The sequence below is a fragment of the Naegleria fowleri genome (assembly GCF_008403515.1).
Source record: "Naegleria fowleri strain ATCC 30894 chromosome Unknown tig68, whole genome shotgun sequence".
Lineage (NCBI taxonomy): Eukaryota > Heterolobosea > Eutetramitea > Acrasida > Naegleriidae > Naegleria > Naegleria fowleri.
The window spans coordinates 108,473-126,018 of record NW_025408000.1 but is presented as its reverse complement, the minus strand read 5'-3'; the positions used below and the strand labels follow the sequence as shown (position 1 = coordinate 126,018).

Sequence of the window (17,546 nt, the reverse complement as noted above, 5' to 3'; positions counted from 1 at the left end):
GGGTGTTTGATTCATTTGGTTTCATCGATAAAAACTATCGAAGTCTTCGAATTTTGGCTCAGGTAAAGTGAAAGGGTTTTCATCTTCGATCAGAGGTGGAATTTCATTTTCAGAAATGTGCACATATTTCCTTTTTGTTGTTTTTTTAGCAAGGTAATGCTTTGTTTTTGCTTCCTGCCATTCCTTGTGCTTGCTGAGTTTTGTCTCAAATGTTTCACAATATTCTTTTTTCCAGTTTGTTCTGCACCAAACATGTTCAATTATAGATTCATCCCATATAAGATTGGCAGATTTTAGAAGAGTGAAGTTTTCAGGTATGTTAGTCGGTCCTGATCTTTGAGGTGCTTTAATTTCCACCTTTGAAAATTTGCCATTCAAATCCCATCCATTTTGGAAATGATTACTGTCTTTTTGTAAATTTTTACATTCAGAGCCACATTCACATTCAGTAGAGCATTTTAGACCGGCTTTCTTGCAAACACGTCCTGTGCAACGAGTGCAACCTTTTTTGCATCGTATTTGTCTTCCTGGAGGATGAGGAAGTTTAAATTCGCTTGGTGTAAATTCAGGCGATTCCTCTTCAGTTCTGTCTTCTGTATCATCTGTCTCAAGACAAAATGATAATAAATCGTTTGGATCAATATCGGCAATATCGAACGATTCGTTAATAGTCTCTGAATCTTTATCTGTGACTGTAAAAATAACATCATTGTCAACAAAATCGTCACTATCATGATAGTACAATTGGGTCAACAACTGATTTTGCTCAACATCGTTCAGGGTCCAAAAATCAGATTCATGTTCATCATTTGAAGATGATTGTTCTGGTGTAAAGATATGGCTTAGCGTATTTTGATGAAACGTCATCATGAAATTCTCGTCCACATTGGAATAGGTCGAAAAATCTACAGAAGGAGAACTGCTTTCGATGAAACAAGTACCCTCGTCCAGAATCATGATCTATTTTTTTTTGTGATTTTTTAGTTGTCGTGGAAAATGAGCATCACCAAATTAGTGGTTGAGATTGGGGGAAAGCTGATGGCCTTGAAATAGAACCCCTGAATCTTTGTGTTTTATTCAAGATTCTCTCCAGCGAAAAATTTTTGCAATGCTGAAGGGTTAACGTGGTGTTGTTGTTGGTGGTAAAGTGAAAGAGTGAATGACACGAAGAATTATTTTTGTATTTACATGTATTGAATATCTTTTTTGGCAGCATTGATAATGTCCAAAATTAATGCTGCAGTTTGTTTGGCGTCAAGAGTGGAGTTGTCAATAATGAAAACAGGAATCTTGGTTGCCACAGTTTCCATGAATGAATCATAATGCTCCTCTATGAGCTTTAAATATGACTTTTCAATTCCACCTTCAAATTCTCTTTTTCTGGCCTTAATTCTTTCGTGACAGACATCAACATTATTCTTTGGTTTGAGATAAAAGGCCATATGACCAGTGACACCTCTCTTTAAGGCATCATAATTCGCACACAAATCCAAATAATCTTCCTCAGCAATCATTCCCTTGTTGTACTCCATGACAGTAAAGACACCACTCGAGGAAAGAATTCCTTCAAAGAAAATGTTGAAAGTGTCACTGGTTCCAATTCTGTCTGATGAAGAAGAAGAAGGATGGTCACGACCTCCATCCAAGAGGACCTCCTTGCCCATTGATGACCATACATGAACTGAGTTGGGATGTATTTGCACGATATTATTACTATACTTTTTCATAATACCTTCCAGTTGCTCCATTTCAAATAGGTCATAAACTGTGAGTGACGAATCTCTTTGAACATTCAATGGTTGAAAGTTATATTTAAAGTAGTGTTTGAAATAGGTATTTGCAATTTGCTTTTGCAATTCATAGTTCAGCTTGATATCCTTTTTATGAATTCCAACTTCATAATACTTGCTGAGGAGTGTCCATTCATCTGTTCGTTGCTGTTCAGACACGCAGTTTTCATTAAACAATTGTAACTCTCGTGCTGTGCTACTCTTTCCAGAGCCAATATTACCTTCCACGAAACAGACCAATCGTTTGTGATGTGGCATCAAGCTGTTGTTGTCTTTCGAGTACAATGACGCCATATTGTTCATATTTACACTTGAGGAGGAGGATGTCATGTTGCCATCACGAGACATTTTACTAGATTGAAAGGATAGTGAGAGGGAGGAGGAGGTACAATAATCACGACGACGATGATGGTGAGGAGGATTCACGAATGAAGTTAATGATGAGGATGGGATTCCGATATTCTTCCTGTTCTTGGTGATGATGAAAAAGTTTCTTCGGAGGGTTTCTTGTGAATTCCAAGGCCTTGAATTCGTTCTTTTAGTTTGCACCGAACAATTCAATGTTGTTATCGGGTTCAAGAAAGAACTCGATGTTGTTTCTTTTTTTCTTCTTTGGATTGCTCGAACCCAACCACCACCACCACCACCACCACCACTGGAGAACAAGAGGAAGAACCTCTCCGTGTTTCTCTGGTTCATCATTTTTTAAAAATAGAGAAACTGTTCGAACAAATATTGGAAGGAAAAATTGTTGGGTGCGCCGTTCGTAGCCGTTACGAAAATTTTGGCCAAATTGATCCAAAACCGATTTTGTAAAGTTGGAAGGGTTCAAAAAAAAGTGTTGTTTGTTTCCGCTCGCAGCACTTCCTAAGTCAGGATAGACTCGCTTGTTTGAAAGTTACCATCACCACACATTAAGAGAGAGGGTAAGTGTGGTCGTTTTTGTTGTTGGCTTCCAAAACAAAGAACGTTAATCATGGAAGGAGAGCCCAAATATCCACACGAGTTTCCATAACCATTCGTGATCATGGAAGTTGAGCTGGTGTGTTGAAATCGGCCACAATATTGGACTTGCTCCAAAGTAGTTGGTATACTGGTCGAGAAGCTTTGACAAATCTCTCCTGGAGCAACCACAGAGTCCTATGTGTTCAAAGATGATGCAGAGAATTGTAAGAAAAGTGAAACAAAGAGTTCGTTTGTTGAGTCTTCTTGCCTCAAAGAATCATAAGTGTTTTTTGCCTCACCATCATGCCACCATGAATTCATGATGCGCACATTAGTTTTTAGTAAATATTTCTCCTTCTGCAGACAAGGCTTTGATTCATCCATATTTGAACACGAGTTGGTGTTAACGGAAAGGTTTTGTCCATTGTTGGAATATATGTACGAGAAATTTGTTGCCTTTCATGAACACGAAAGTTTCCTTTTCTTTTGGTAAAGGAAGTGAGTTGAGAATCTCTCTTTGAAAATACATCTTTTTCATCATGAGTACTACTGTGAAGGAGAGCTATTAAAGATTAAAAAGGAAGTGGCAACCGCAATTGAACATAGATGATGTTCTCTGTTGGCAACCACTAGTGACGCCGATATGTCATTTTCAAAAAAACAAGATGATCACATCTCCAGAGTCAACCACAACAACAACATCCTCAAGTGCATCTTTTTTGTTCTCTCTCGCATCAGTCATGAATGCGGAACATGACATTCACAGATTCCATGTCCAACAACAACTGCAACCTGGTGGATATCAAAGTATCGATGACTTTCTCTACCCCGTTCTACACCAATCACAATCTCAAGGTGGAAGCAGTTTCACCTTTGATTTATACAGCTCTCTAGTGGCTGGGTTTGATGGTCCTTTCATTCTCATCTTTCTCTTGACATTTCTTGTATCATTAGGAAGTTATATTTTCCAATTCAAACATCTCAAGAGAAATCATCACATCTTGTTCTGGATGATGTTTGCTCTCTCTTTGTTTGCTTCTTTTCAAAATTTGACACGTCTTGCCAGTGAATTGGCTTTTCTGTATCCAACTTCAGATGGTGCCTTTCAATTGAACAATGTGATTAAGGGCATTGATCGCAGCATGTCCGCCGTTTTGTTGTACACTCAAATTTTAATTTTAGGATTTATTGCTTATATATTGTAAGTAGTAGTACAAGAAGTGAGTACACAATGATGATGATGATCACAATGATGACGATGATGACGGTGTGAAAAACAATGTTGATGTGACGTTTCATGGGACAACTTTTCAAATATATGTAGTATGAAAACTACACGAGCGACCGGAGATATTTCAGAGAAAACCTACAAGATATCCGTGGTATCTCTTGTGATTACTTTGGTGGTGTTCTTTATCTTGTTCTTACTGGGACATGTCATGGTGATTGTCATTCTTCATGTCATGAGAGGGACCAAAACCATTACTCCTCTCCAAACTCAACAATTGACAAATGCCATCTTTACATCTCCCATGATCTTTATGAGTTTAGGTTTAGTCACCACAGCCATTTTCTTGAATGTAAGTGATTCGATTTGGAACTAGTTCATCTTTTGACATCATGATGACTACGACGACTAATTCTCACATTCATCACAACGTTCACATTTTTGATACCACTACGGTTTGATCTTTCTGATGTGATGACACAATCATGACAGGCCTTTGGATTTCGTCTCTACATTTCATTAAGACAAAGAAAGAGAAAGATTAAGGAAATGCTGAAAAACACCATGAACCTCACCATTGAAATGAACTCTCCAAGATCGACCGATGGAGATCACCATGTTGCAACCATGAATACAAGTACTACAGGTTCTCCATCCACCTCAGCAGTGGTTACCTCAACAACTCCAGGTTCTCCATCCACCTCAGCCTCTCCCTCTGTCGGATTTACCATTCCAAAAGCATCCTCCAAACATGAGATTTATGAAGATAAGAAGAATTCTTCCAAGCACAAGAGTACGAGAGAATTTAGTGAGACCTATCATCTCAAGAAACATGCACTTCGAAAAACACTTGGATTGCAGATTGGTCTCAGTATTGCCTTTTTCATTCAATTGATTGGATTAGGATTTTTACCAGGAGCTCTTGGATGGCAATTTTCTCTGCTCTTTTATCACAACTTTTCGAATTTTGCACAATTATCCTTTGTGATTATCTTGTTGATTATTTTCAATCCTTTGAAGGAAGTTCAACGATTGTTTGAGAAGGCTCCTAATTTTCTTAACAATGACAAGACTGTCAAAGCGCAAGGGGAAGAAATTCAAATTGAAATTCAAAAAGTTGATCCATCGCCGGCGAATGTGTAAGGGAAGATTTTTGAACGCAACATTTTGGAAATGTGTATTTTCAAATGACAGCACAACTTTTGAAGCTTGTTATGGACCTTCAAAGATGTGTCATAAGAAATGTGTGATGTTCATGAAGGATGCAGATCATCATCATCAACTTGACCTTAATGGATGGTTCCTCTTAATATTACAATTATAAAAACTCAACAGTAAAAAATCAATCGACCAAACTCATGCAAGATCTATTTTCCGATTAACAAAGCTTGAAAGACCTCACCAATTCTCGCTATGAGAAGCAGTCCGATGAATTGAGAAAGACTTTGATTGCCGAAGGGGAAGCACAACAAAAGATTAATAACAAAAAGAAATCAAAGAAGAAACAAAAGGCTCATAAAACCCCTTCTGAACCAGCTAATCATTTCGCTCAAAAAACTGACGATGATGATTCTGAACAAACGTCCATCTCTAGCTCCATCAAAAATAGAGAACTAACAGAGGAAAGATCTTGGAAATCTATTCAAGTCATAGAAGATAAGGACCAAGATAACGGAAAGAACGATCAAAAGGAAAGAATGGAAGAAAAGGAAATCAAAGAAGATTCAGGATCGAAATCAATTAATACACAAATAGCGTTGGATAATGTATGTAATGACTTAGGTGAGGATTGAACTTTTTTTCAATAAACAACAGGACTTAATGCAAACATTGACAAAAGAATTGGCTTGAGTGAATCTGACTCTGATAGAAATGGGCAAGAAATTATTGGATCATGACAAGACATTGTCTTACCTGGGCAAGACAGTTCAACGTCTCGTTGGATCTAATTACGAAAACTATATCAGAAAGAATCCACCCATGACTTTCGAAAAACCTGAAAAGGGACTCTTATGCCCCAGGAAGTTTTTGAAGTCCAAGTGATGATTCCATACTTGGTTGAATTGAATTGACAACAAGTGATTTCCATGATATTTAGAGAAACAAAGAATGTACAACAACCATTTCAGATAGTTTATGATCATCTTGAAACGATTTCCTTATGGTGGATATTTTCAATGTTGCATTTCGTGAATGATTTTATTTGTACACACAATTCAATAAAACACATGCAGAAATTGTATCATGACAACTCGCTCTGTCTTATTTTGAAGAAAGACTCTCTTTCAGAATAATGGTCTTCAAATTCTCTAACACCTTCTTAATATTATTGGTATCGACGGCACAGGTGACTTCAACAAAAACATCGGCATCCTTATTTTCTCTCAATTTTTTGAACTTTTCTGCAATAAATTGAATAGCATCTGGTGCTGAATGTTTTTTACCATGATAGTCCTTGAAACATTGTTCAGAAATGTCCACTTTCTTGATCAGATCATTAAATAGATCGACCTTGTTCAAAAACAACATGACAGGCTTGTCATAGAAAACACTACAATTCACCAATTCTTCAAACAACAACATGCTTTCTCGAATTCTAATGGTTGTAGGATCTTCTTCCAATACTTGATTATATTCCACGAGAGAAACAACAAATATCAAAGCTGTCACATTGTCAAAGACATGAATCCACTTCTTTCTCTGATTACGTTGTCCACCAACATCGACCAAACGCATGGACAATCCTCCAAATTCAAATTTAGTCTCATGAACTCCAGTGGTTCTCAATCTGCAATGCAACACGTCCTCCACTGACGGAACATAGGAAGCAGCACCAATACGTTCGCAATGATTCATGAAATAAGCCAAATTGTCAATGAGAGGATACGACCATGAGGAGGTTGCTGATGGTTGATCACTACTACTATTAGAGTGGTTGTTGTTGTTGTTATGGTTGGAAACCTTTCCGTGTCGTTGATGAAACACATGTTGGACATAGGGATGTTGCCAAAGGAAACGAAGAGAAGCAAGTTTAGAGGGATCATAGGAGAGATGAGAAGAAGAAGTAGAACCGTTCTTGTCATCATCGTTTGATTTTCTGAGAATGTGTTGTGTATGAGTGCGAAGTAATTCTTGTTGTTCCTGATCGAGAACGAAGGGAGTGTTGTTAGGGCTGGTGGTGATGACTTGTTTCTGAGAAAGGGAATGTTGTACAAGGTCCATCAAAGCAGCCATTCCAAGAATTAAATTGTCTTGAATGGTTTTGGTGAAGGAAGATAATTCTTCTTTGGTGTAACCATTTTGATGTAATATTTTGACTTGTTTGAAGAGGGTTGATTTACCTGACTCCGAAATACCTAAGAGAAGAAGATTGATTGTATTATCGACTTGAGAGGTGTGTGATGACATTTTTTTGGGTTTGACTGGTTGATAGGTGGCAAGTGGATGATGTTGTTTGACATTTTCGACTGGGTTCTGTCTCAAATTAATCGATAGTTGCTATGAGAACAATCCAAAATGGTATCCTATGGTTTACAGTCAATGGCTGAATTCAAAAATTTCCAAAACTCTCAGATCCTCCGAGTGTTTCCGTTTAATGTGTAAATATCATCACCAATTGAAGAGTACTAGAATCCAATGATATTTGAAAGTCTAAGGGGTTTCATTCCAAACAACAACATCCACACTCAAATATAATTTGAAATTTCATTCAATATAATGTTTATGTTTTAACGAGCGGGATTCCATAAGAGAACAAACATTGAAGGATACGTTTTCACCTTGCAAAAAGTTTTGATAAGATCAATATCCGTGCTTGGAAATGGATCCTTTTCGTTACAAAATTCCCCCTTGTCGGGCGAACACTCTCACCCATCATGAAATTTTTTTGAGGTCAACCTTGGAAGATGGCGCTCTTGAGGCTCTCCAACCAATTTCGCCTAAACTCTGTTCTTTGTGGTTTCTTTCTATTTATGAACTGCAAAAGTCCCTGCACTACCAAAGCAAACCATTAATGATATCGATTTAAAAATATGGAGCAAGAAGACTTGAATCATCACCACAACAACAACAACGCTCAACATGAAGCTCGAGCCGTTTCATCGTCCTCTCCCACCCACCCCCTCCATCCCCTAACTACAACCACCATCACCACTACAGCAATGTCATCATTAAACACCACCACCGCCAACCCTTCCAATGTAGATACTCCCTCCGCAGTCCCATCTCCCTCCTCAACAACAACAACAGCCATGAAAGTCTCTTTTGCAACTACGACCCAAACACCCCGCAATAAAATGCCCGTCAGTGTTTCCATGAGTACGCAAGCGTCGGATCGTGACGACATGGTCGAACTTGTTCCGATGCGCACTTCTGCTTCTACGACAACAATGGGTGGCAGAAAGGAGCATCGAGAACACTCACCAGCATCTCCTGCCACATCTGATAAGCAATCGGGAGTAGTAACATTCGGAAATGAACAAGAACATCATCATCATGACCAACGACATCAGGATCGTCACCATCGTCACTTGTTGAGCAAGAGTTTTTTGTTGGGTTTTATTCCAAGGTGGACGTTTCATCCCAATAAACAATCGGAAGCAAGAGATTTACTAGCTGTGGTAGGTTTGAAATGCAATGAGAAGTGCATTATAATCATGCAAATACTAATATTTTCTGCATCATTTAATAATTAATTATTGAAAGGAACGAACGCAATTGGCATGGGTAAGGACAGGCCTCTCAACCATTGCCATTGGAATTGCAATTGCTAAATGTATGTGTTGTGTGTAACACTTCTCTATTCTAACGTTTACATCAATAATTTAGTATTGACAACTGGCTCGGATTCTGATGCCGCCAAAATTTTGATGGTCACAATAGGAACCATATTTATTATTTTAGGTAGGTTTGATTTGAACTTTGTTTTTTAATTGGTTTCACTTTGTCAAATTAAGGCCTCTTAATATTCTTTTATTCTTTCGTTCGATTCCACTATGCAACACGACGATTAATATCTGGAGTGTATGTTGCAGATATGTTTTCGCCTGTTTTCATGTTTGTTTTCGGAGTGACTGCCTGTGTTGCAGCTCTTGCTCTTGTCTTTGTGTGATTCCAAATACTAGTAAAGTAATACACGCATGATTTATTTCTTCTTTCAAATTCTTCGTGTTGTTTGTATTCAACAAAAATGTGTTGTTGATAAAAAAAATGTCTTCTTTGATGTTCGGCCATCGCACCAACATCAAAAACAACATGATGCCAGCAAGAATTTCATTGGAGAAGATGAAGAACACGATGGATGAACAAGGGGACATCATCATGAGCAACCACTCTCAAGATATTTCGGAGCTTGGTGGAAAGACATCTCCAGTTCAATTTGAACATGATGATGTCCATGCAAGAGATGATGATGGCTTAACCATGAAAATGACACAATCCTCTCTCACGAAATTGAACAAAATTGAAAAGCAGCGGAAAATGGTTCAACAACGGAAAGAAAAGATACACAATCTGAAGAAGAGATGGCGAGAGCAAAACTCTTCTCTTTCCAAACAGTCCTTAAATCAACAAGAAACACCACCGACAGACTCTAATGATGGAAAAGTTGGAGAATTATTGGACGAATGTTTTGGCCGAATTGAAAGAACCATTATTCAAAACGTAGAGGATAAAATTTCGGATGCTTTCAAGAAATTTCAAGAGAAAATGACAACAGCTTTCGCGGAATGTTTGCAAAAATTAACGTCAACCACTGAAGTGCATCTTAATTCTTTATCAACGCCACTTAAATCTGAAATCACATCATCCTCTTCGACGCCCATCAAATTACAAGATTCACAACCCTCACAATCTTTGATAACTGCTTCTTCACCATCCTATCCATCAAAACATCAACATGGCTCTAAAGAAGAAGATTGTTGGATTATTTGGAATAATCCAGTCTATGATAAGCTTAGACTGTTAAGGAGAATGAAAGCGATCAAATATAATGAGTGGGAAGATTTTGTGGAAAGAGATGCCATTATTTGGAGAAGACACTTTGAGCTAAGAGATCAATACAAGAAGAACAAATCTTCTAACAAGAAGCACTATACTCTAGCAGTGGATTACATCAGTCCTGTTCTGCATGCAAAACAATTTCTAGGTAAAACTCTTCAAAAAATCAGACAAGACTTTTTCAAGAATAAGGAAGTATCGAATGAAATGGTAGTCAAAATGCTCGAAGGTGTTTCAAAAGGTAATATTTTACCCTATCAGCAGGATTTATTGTTAAAGAAGAAGGAAATTCAAATTACTCCCAAGTCCAAAATTAATTCTCCATTCTGGTGGCTGAACCTAGAGGTTTATCAACAACTTTCATTACTGGTAGAATTGAAAATCATTGCGAAAACTGATTGGAATGCCTACATGAAGAAGGTGATGCAGTTAAATGATTCGATAACGGAGGAATCTGAAAGAGCTCCAAAAATCATTTGCTTTGGAGAAACCTTAATGAAAAATTTAAAGGAAAAGACACCAACGGATAAGTGGTTCCTATTTGTTCAAAAGAGGCAAAGCATGATGAAGTGTTCTGATTAGAGGAAAAAGAGTAGTACTGCAGTACAGGCAATACCAATACCAAGTAAGAGTAAGAAAGGAGGCGAGAAGGAGTCGGCTGAAAATTCATCTGTTTCACGAACATTGCAACATTGGATGTTGTCAATTACGGTGGAAAAGTTCAAGGTGTGTCAGCTGCTATCAATGTTTTTTGAAAGTACTACTTACGATCAACCATGGATTTCATGACCACATGAAACCTTAAATGTGCATACATGATCAGCAATAGAGCAATCACTGCTGTCACAACACCAAGCGCTTTTGGTACAAAGGGATCACGATCTTTTCTATTCACTAATTCCGTATGGAATCAAGACAGTTGTTATTATTATTAAATATGCATTAAGGTGTGCAAATACGATACTTACATCTTGAAACTCCAATTCCAATTGCAAGGATAGCATAGGCCGTTCGTTGCCATGACAATGCAGTTCGTTCCTGTTGCGACATTATAAATCGTCAGGGTGATACAATGGGAATGACATACATATATTTACATATATCAACATTAATGTCAAATCAATGATGAATCCATCCACACACAAGTACCTACCGCTGCTAACATGTCTCTGGCCTCACTCACTTTATTCGGAAATGAGTGCCAGATAGGACTCATAACATGAAGAAAATAGTGCTTCCACGACATTCTTTCGGGTTGTTTGTTTTCCTCTTTCTTTTGTGTTGATGATGTTGTTGGAAGGTCCGATTTACTCTTCTTTGGAGGATTTTCAGTTTCGGCTGATGACTCCTTGTCTAAAATGACATCAATGGTTGCTTCCGAAAGCTCATAATTTGAAGGAGGTGAAGATATTGCTAAATCAACTTTACTACTGGCTTCCGAGAAGGAGACTTGTCTTGGAAAATTTGATGGCATCGATACCATTTCAATATCTTTTGCTTGCATTTTCTTGCGGAAAAAAAAGGATGTTGTTGTATTTTTTGTGCGTGAGATCTATGTGAGGCAGCAAATAAGTGATGAGGATTTAATTTGGAGTTGGGATTTGAAATAGGCGAAATTCATTGTCCCTCCGATACTGAGTCAAATGTCAACATCCATCTCTCCAGACTCTGGGCTTGGTTGGCTACGAAAATGAAACGATGAATTGAACCAGTTCGTTTGTTCCTTATTGAAAATATATTAATAATAATATTTTGGTTCTTTCTGTGTGGGGATACTCCAATAAAAATAGTTCCCCTATTTGAACATTAACCAAAAAATGAATGAAACCACAACACCTTCAGGAGGGCGGTTAAATTCAATCAACCACGAAGATGAAACTGCAGAAGTAAATAATAATTCCAGTCATAACAGCAATGAAAGACTTGTGGATCGTGTGGTGCATGAAATTAATCGGATCCATCTAGAAACACCCTCCAACCCGACGCAACAGCCTTCCTCCACAAATATGAATCATGATTTTGCATCATCGTTGTTCCGATTGCAAAATCATAATTCATCGGGATGTTCCGAACATCAAGACGGAATGGAAGATGATGAGCGCTTTGAATTTATGACTAGTACTTATTTAAATCTGGAAAGGCTTGATGAAATGTTGAATGAAATGTTTTTGAATGAACGAGTGGAAAGTTTGCAGCAATACAGAGAAAAATCAAAAAACGAAGAACAAGTCTTTAAGGTGAGTGATTTGCTAGATAAACTCATACCAGAGTGAAAGAACTCGTGTTGTTTTTGAATATATTTGGAACGGATTCATTCAGCTCATTGAAAGCCTTATTTTAGATGGGGAGTGTATCAAGGCTTTCGAGTTGTTAAAGAATCAATTTCCGTCTGTGGTAGAACATCCTTTGCAAACGAAATTTCATATCCTGAATGTAAGTGTTCAAACAAAAGATGGAGTTAATAATTTTCGAGTTTCTGTTAATGTTTCTAATATGATGACATGCATCACAGCTCAAAGAAACAATTCTGAAATGTCCTGTTGATGACTATGAACAGCAAGCAAAATGCTTAGAGCTTTGTAAATCAACTATTCCCAGTGAAACATGTGTGTTTACTTCTTCAGAACACTCTAATCTTATGGACACTCTCTTTCTTTTGTTGCGAGAGAAGGACAACCATTTAATGGTCTACAAACAATTGCAACATTCTAGGAACACTCTACTCAACGAATTTAAATTGTTTTGGTATAAACAAAAGAGGCTCTTCAAAAAAGAGGATTCAACTTTGGAAGTTATTCTGAAATACTTGACCACTATTCACAATATTTATCAAGTTCTGAATGGAGCGTCGTCACCTGTGCCAGAAATTGAATCTTTACTTTTACCTGAAAAGGAGCTTTATGTGAATCATTATGAAACCAATACTGCTGCTCATCATCAGCCATGCCGAGAACGCCATGTCATTGAAATGACTCAACGCATGTCCATCACACGAGAAGAAGCCATGCAAGCATTAATTGCTTCCAACCATGATCGAATGCTTGCCATGAAACTTGAGGCAAGTCGGTTGCAGTTGAACAAATTGATTTTGGCAGACTTAGTTGAAGAACATTGCAAAATACGTGGCTTGATGCTACCCATGAAAGAAGACTCTATTTCTCGAAGAGATGCCTTGACAAAGAAACTTTACGATTTTTTGACAAGTAATAGATTCGAGGAATTGGTTTGCTATGTAAATTCAATCGATTCAGGCGCCTTATTAACATATCCAGTGATTACATTCAAAATTTATGAATGTATGTTCCTGCATTATTATCGATCTGGTGATGACTCTAAGGCATTGAGCGTTGCTACTGAAAAATTGGCTCCCATAAGACTGTGCAATGAACAAGACTTCTCTGAAACAGTGTCGTTACTGGCATACGATCACACCGCTAACGTTGTTCCAGAGAATGCACAAAAAATAATGTCACGAATCGAAACCTCCAGAGAATTTATTGTTAAAACGTTAAGCGAAGTCCTTTTCGATAGAGTTGGTTCACCCTCAAGACTTGTAAAAGCCATCAAGTATCTCCTCTTCATTCACAACCATTGGTTTCAATACGACACAGATGAAATGGTGGAATATCTTTGTATTAACACATTGAAGGAGAGTTCTTTGTCAAGCCTTAAACCATTGGATTCAATGGAGACTACTTCTGTTGATCCTCGAGAGCAAGATATTCAATCCATTATGGACATTACTCAATTGAGCAGAGAAGAGGCTGAGGGTCTTCTTGATCAGTACAAAACTGTTGAAGACTCGTTGAATGCATTCTTTCAACTCTAAGAGTTCTGTCACTTGTATAGCGACAATATTAATTCTTCATGATATTCCCAGTGCTATTCCTCCTCTTTTTGAACCTTTCCTTCGCATTTGCCCCAAAATTATTACCGAACACTAATTCGTTTCTCTCTGCAATGTCTGCTCCTTGCTCTGCATCGGCAGCACCAAAGAATAGATAAGGGTCATGAATAAGGTTTTTCCTTACAATGGTGACGTGTCGTTTAAATCGGTCCATTGCTCTTTCTTTTTGGTTCTATTGATAAATATTTATGTGGAGTACGTTAATAGTTGGATGGTTTCAATAAATGTACTTACAATCCTCAAAAATCGTTCCTTCAAGGTAGTTTCCTTGATTTGATTCAGCTCGGCATTAGTGTCGAGATATGCTTTGGTTTCCTGTCTGGTTTCTTTGATCATAGATTCCTGTTGTTTTGCAAAATTTTCCAAATCCAATATACTCTATTGAAGAAAAAAGTTGACATTTGATGTTGATGCTCACAGTTAAACACATACCCTTCTGTGTTCCAAAATTGTTTCGAGCAAGATGTCATCTTCTCGTTTGATCTCTTCTGTCCTTGCTTTAAGAGTTTCTACTGCAATTTTTAGTCTATCTCTATTATTATTGATTAGTTTAATATCGGTTTCGCTTTGTTTTTGTGCACATTGCAACTTGGATAGAATTTCTCTGCATGCTTTTGTTTCCTCCAGCTTTATTTTCAATGCCTTGTCTTTGACCTCTGCTTCCACCTCCAAAAAATGTAACATGGTTGTGAGCTGCGTTTTATTAATGTGCCCTAAACTCGGAGTCTCATCGATGATTTTGATGATTCTATCAATCGCTTTTTCTCCTCCACTGGTGATGTCTTTGAGTTGTTGCATTTTTTTTAATTGTTCTTGTAACTTTTGGCGGGTTGAATAACGAGCGCTTTTCGAAGTTCACCAATTTTGGGTAATAAAATATATTCGAGAAATTTTATTTTTATGGAAAGAGTTAAATTACTGTCTGTGCAATTTCTTTCATAACATCCTTCTTATAATCATAGAAATCTCCGTTATACTTTGAAATGGTTTTACCTGTGCAAACCCAAATTTCGTCACACACAGAGGTAATCAAATACTCGTCGTGACTCACCATCAAAATACCTCCATTGTATTCATTGAGAGCTGTGATGAGGGCGTCTACGGTATCGATATCCAAGTGGTTGCTAGGTTCGTCCAGTAAAAGTAGATGAGGTTTTCTGAACGTAATTTCTGCAAAGACCACTCTTGATTTTTGACCTCCTGAAAGTGTGTAAATGGGTTGCAAAGCCAAATCTCCAACAATACCAAGCTTGGATAATTGTGCTCTTAAAGCTGGCTCTTTTTCGTTTGTAAATATAGAAGACATGTGTTCGAGAGGTGTCATTTGAGGATTCAAGTGTTCCATGTGATGCTGACTGAATTTTGCAATTCTGATCTTTCTGTTCACATTGACAGTTCCTTCGAGTGGTTTGAGCTCCTCAGCCAAAATATTCAAGAAGGTCGATTTACCTGTACCGTTTGGACCAACCAAAGCAATTCGAGAGTCCATGTCCAAGTTAAAGTTCAGCTTTTTGAATAAAATTTTGTCTCTGGTATAACCAAATGTGACATCGACTGCTTGAAGATAGGGAGGATTTTCCTGCTCTGGAGAATCAAAGGTGAAACTAAAGGATGGATCTTCAACAACGGCTGGAGTGAAGTCCATCTTTTCTAAAACCTTAATACGAGATTGTGCCATCTTTGCAGTGGCTGCCTTGTATCTGAATCTATCGATAAACTTTTGAATATGTGCACGTTGCTTTTGTTGGGCTTCATGAGTTCTTTGTTGTTGTGTTAATTTTTCTCGTCTTGTCTTTTCGAAAGTGTCATAGTCACCTTTATAGTAATGAAGTTTTTGATCTTTCACAAGGATGATATCTGTGACGACTGCATTAAGGAATCGCTTAGCGTGAGACACAACTACTAAAGTCTTGTCATACTTCTTCAAGTATTCTTCTAACCAAATGACTGCAAACAAATCCAAGTGGTTTGTAGGTTCGTCCAATAGTAAAATATCTGGCTCTACGAACAAAGCTCTTGCAAGGGCAACTCTCATTCTCCAACCTCCTGATAAAGACTTAGTTTTCATGTGCATCATTTCAGGAGTAAATTGTAAACCAGTAAGAATAGCTGCTGCTCTTGCTTCGGCGCTGTGAGCATCAATTTCATCCAATCTTTCATAAATTTCAGCTAATTTTTGGCCAGCATCTTCTGAAGACTCCTCCAAAAGTCTCTTTTCTTCCTTCAACAAGGACAATCTTTCTACGTCTGAGTTGAGAACTGTGTCGAGAGCAGAAACATCATCTCCAACAATTTCTTGTTCAATGTGCAAAATTTGCAAATATGGAGGAATTCCCTTGAAATCTCTTTCTGCAATATGTCTCAAAAGCGTTGTCTTACCAACACCGTTTCTACCAATCATACCATATCTACGTCCGTTTAACAAAACAACATCTGTTCCCGACAAGAGAGTCTTGCTTCCTACAGAAACTATGACATCAGAGACACGAATTTCTCTAGGACCTTTGAAATCGGCAGCTGTGTGAACTTTGATGACACCTCTCTGATTGCTCAAACCTCTTCTCTTCAAAAACTCTTCATACTCTTTTTGTTTTTGTTTGATAATGGCTTCTTCTTTTTCTTTTTTCTTCCTCTCTTTTTCCTTGATTGCCTTTTGCTTCCAATCCAACTCGTCATTCCAGTTAGATTCAGTAATTTGTTGATGAACAGAGGCCATACCTGTCTTGTCAATCATGGACTCTTGTTCAGAAACTTCCTTTTCGAATCTTTTACCCAAGCTGACAGCTTCTTCCAACAAAACAACATGCTCTTCTTCTTTAATGTCTGTTCTCAAAATTCCTCTATCCTTCAATGTCTGAAGCATAACTCTGACCAATTCTTTTGCGTCCTCCAAAGAACTAGAAGCCTTGGTATGAACCAAGTAAGAAGAAATTACGTCAATTACTTCAGTTTCTTTTCTTCTTGTGACGACATCATTTTGGGAAGCCAAAATACTGGAGAAATAATTTAAAATTGGAATATCCAAACATTTTGATGATGTCTCCTTTCCAATCACATCGTTTGTGAGAATTTCAATAATATCCAAGCATTCCTTGCTGGGTTGGAAATATATTTTTGATGTACCCGATGGAATATCTTTTGATGAAGAATGTGATTGATGCTTGTCCTGATGATGTTGCTTATCTTGCTGTTGTTGACCCGATGATGGTGGTCGGTGTTGATTTGGTGTTGGAAAATCCTCATCATAGGAAGCATCTTTGGCTGTTGGTTGTTGTGGTGTTGCAGGCTTTTGAGTTTGACTCTTGTTTTTATTCGCGTTTGCTGCTTGCTTCTTCCGTTGTTGTTGTTGCAATGCCTCCTTTTCCTTCTTTTGTTGCTCCGCCAATAATCTCTTTTCTCGTTCGATCTTCTCTCGTTCCTCTTGTTGTTTCTTCTTTTCGGCTGCAACCAATTCTTCAAGGCTCACACCTCGGGAAGATGATGCTTTTTTAGGGGGCATTTTTTTTCGAAATCAATGCAAAATAAAATTCAATTTTGAATTTCCAATATCGTTGGAAAAGAAGGAAATGAAATGGACAGGTTGAAGGGGGGCACACATTGAATCAGATAGCGATTAATCTTCACTTGATCCATAAGACAGCCAAGGGAACATATGGGTATATGTATAATTAATGTTTTC

At 37.8% G+C, this 17,546-nt stretch overlaps 11 protein-coding genes across 11 annotated transcripts in view; 4 read left to right on the top strand and 7 right to left on the bottom strand.

Moving 5' to 3' along the window:
* Positions 1-21: 21 nt before the first annotated feature.
* FDP41_009240 (uncharacterized protein) lies at positions 22-957 on the bottom strand (the record flags this gene model as incomplete). Its single annotated transcript, XM_044713178.1, has 1 exon — positions 22-957. The coding sequence occupies one exon, from the start codon at positions 955-957 to the stop codon at positions 22-24; it is 936 nt and encodes a 311-aa protein (XP_044557052.1).
* A 227-nt stretch (positions 958-1,184) lies between these two features.
* FDP41_009239 (uncharacterized protein) lies at positions 1,185-2,138 on the bottom strand (the record flags this gene model as incomplete). The annotated part of the gene is made up of 1 exon (XM_044713176.1): positions 1,185-2,138. One exon carries the CDS (start codon positions 2,136-2,138, stop codon positions 1,185-1,187), a length of 954 nt encoding a protein of 317 aa, XP_044557051.1.
* Positions 2,139-3,400: 1,262 nt separating this feature from the next.
* Positions 3,401-5,756, top strand: FDP41_009238 (uncharacterized protein; the record flags this gene model as incomplete). Its single annotated transcript, XM_044713175.1, has 4 exons — positions 3,401-3,936; positions 4,060-4,315; positions 4,456-5,102; positions 5,351-5,756. 4 exons carry the CDS (start codon positions 3,401-3,403, stop codon positions 5,754-5,756), a joined length of 1,845 nt encoding a protein of 614 aa, XP_044557050.1.
* Positions 5,757-6,225: 469 nt separating this feature from the next.
* Positions 6,226-7,371, bottom strand: FDP41_009237 (uncharacterized protein; the record flags this gene model as incomplete). The annotated part of the gene is made up of 1 exon (XM_044713174.1): positions 6,226-7,371. One exon carries the CDS (start codon positions 7,369-7,371, stop codon positions 6,226-6,228), a length of 1,146 nt encoding a protein of 381 aa, XP_044557049.1.
* Positions 7,372-7,994: 623 nt separating this feature from the next.
* On the top strand, positions 7,995-9,073 carry FDP41_009236 (uncharacterized protein; the record flags this gene model as incomplete). The annotated part of the gene is made up of 4 exons (XM_044713173.1): positions 7,995-8,582; positions 8,668-8,737; positions 8,791-8,865; positions 8,919-9,073. The coding sequence occupies 4 exons, from the start codon at positions 7,995-7,997 to the stop codon at positions 9,071-9,073; spliced, it is 888 nt and encodes a 295-aa protein (XP_044557048.1).
* A 98-nt stretch (positions 9,074-9,171) lies between these two features.
* FDP41_009235 (uncharacterized protein) lies at positions 9,172-10,542 on the top strand (the record flags this gene model as incomplete). Its single annotated transcript, XM_044713172.1, has 1 exon — positions 9,172-10,542. The coding sequence occupies one exon, from the start codon at positions 9,172-9,174 to the stop codon at positions 10,540-10,542; it is 1,371 nt and encodes a 456-aa protein (XP_044557047.1).
* A 178-nt stretch (positions 10,543-10,720) lies between these two features.
* Positions 10,721-11,464, bottom strand: FDP41_009234 (uncharacterized protein; the record flags this gene model as incomplete). The annotated part of the gene is made up of 3 exons (XM_044713171.1): positions 10,721-10,854; positions 10,929-10,998; positions 11,114-11,464. The coding sequence occupies 3 exons, from the start codon at positions 11,462-11,464 to the stop codon at positions 10,721-10,723; spliced, it is 555 nt and encodes a 184-aa protein (XP_044557046.1).
* Positions 11,465-11,777: 313 nt separating this feature from the next.
* On the top strand, positions 11,778-13,789 carry FDP41_009233 (uncharacterized protein; the record flags this gene model as incomplete). The annotated part of the gene is made up of 3 exons (XM_044713170.1): positions 11,778-12,197; positions 12,280-12,393; positions 12,473-13,789. 3 exons carry the CDS (start codon positions 11,778-11,780, stop codon positions 13,787-13,789), a joined length of 1,851 nt encoding a protein of 616 aa, XP_044557045.1.
* A 28-nt stretch (positions 13,790-13,817) lies between these two features.
* On the bottom strand, positions 13,818-14,665 carry FDP41_009232 (uncharacterized protein; the record flags this gene model as incomplete). The annotated part of the gene is made up of 3 exons (XM_044713169.1): positions 13,818-14,039; positions 14,102-14,245; positions 14,300-14,665. The coding sequence occupies 3 exons, from the start codon at positions 14,663-14,665 to the stop codon at positions 13,818-13,820; spliced, it is 732 nt and encodes a 243-aa protein (XP_044557044.1).
* Positions 14,666-14,777: 112 nt separating this feature from the next.
* On the bottom strand, positions 14,778-17,366 carry FDP41_009231 (uncharacterized protein; the record flags this gene model as incomplete). Its single annotated transcript, XM_044713168.1, has 1 exon — positions 14,778-17,366. The coding sequence occupies one exon, from the start codon at positions 17,364-17,366 to the stop codon at positions 14,778-14,780; it is 2,589 nt and encodes an 862-aa protein (XP_044557043.1).
* Positions 17,367-17,535: 169 nt separating this feature from the next.
* Positions 17,536-17,546, bottom strand: part of FDP41_009230 (uncharacterized protein) — a gene marked incomplete at both ends in the record, with an annotated part of 1,740 nt that continues 1,729 nt past the window's right edge. The window contains one exon of the mRNA XM_044713167.1: positions 17,536-17,546. This exon is cut by the window's right edge and continues 1,729 nt beyond it. Coding sequence (XP_044557042.1) covers positions 17,536-17,546 — 11 coding nt within the window.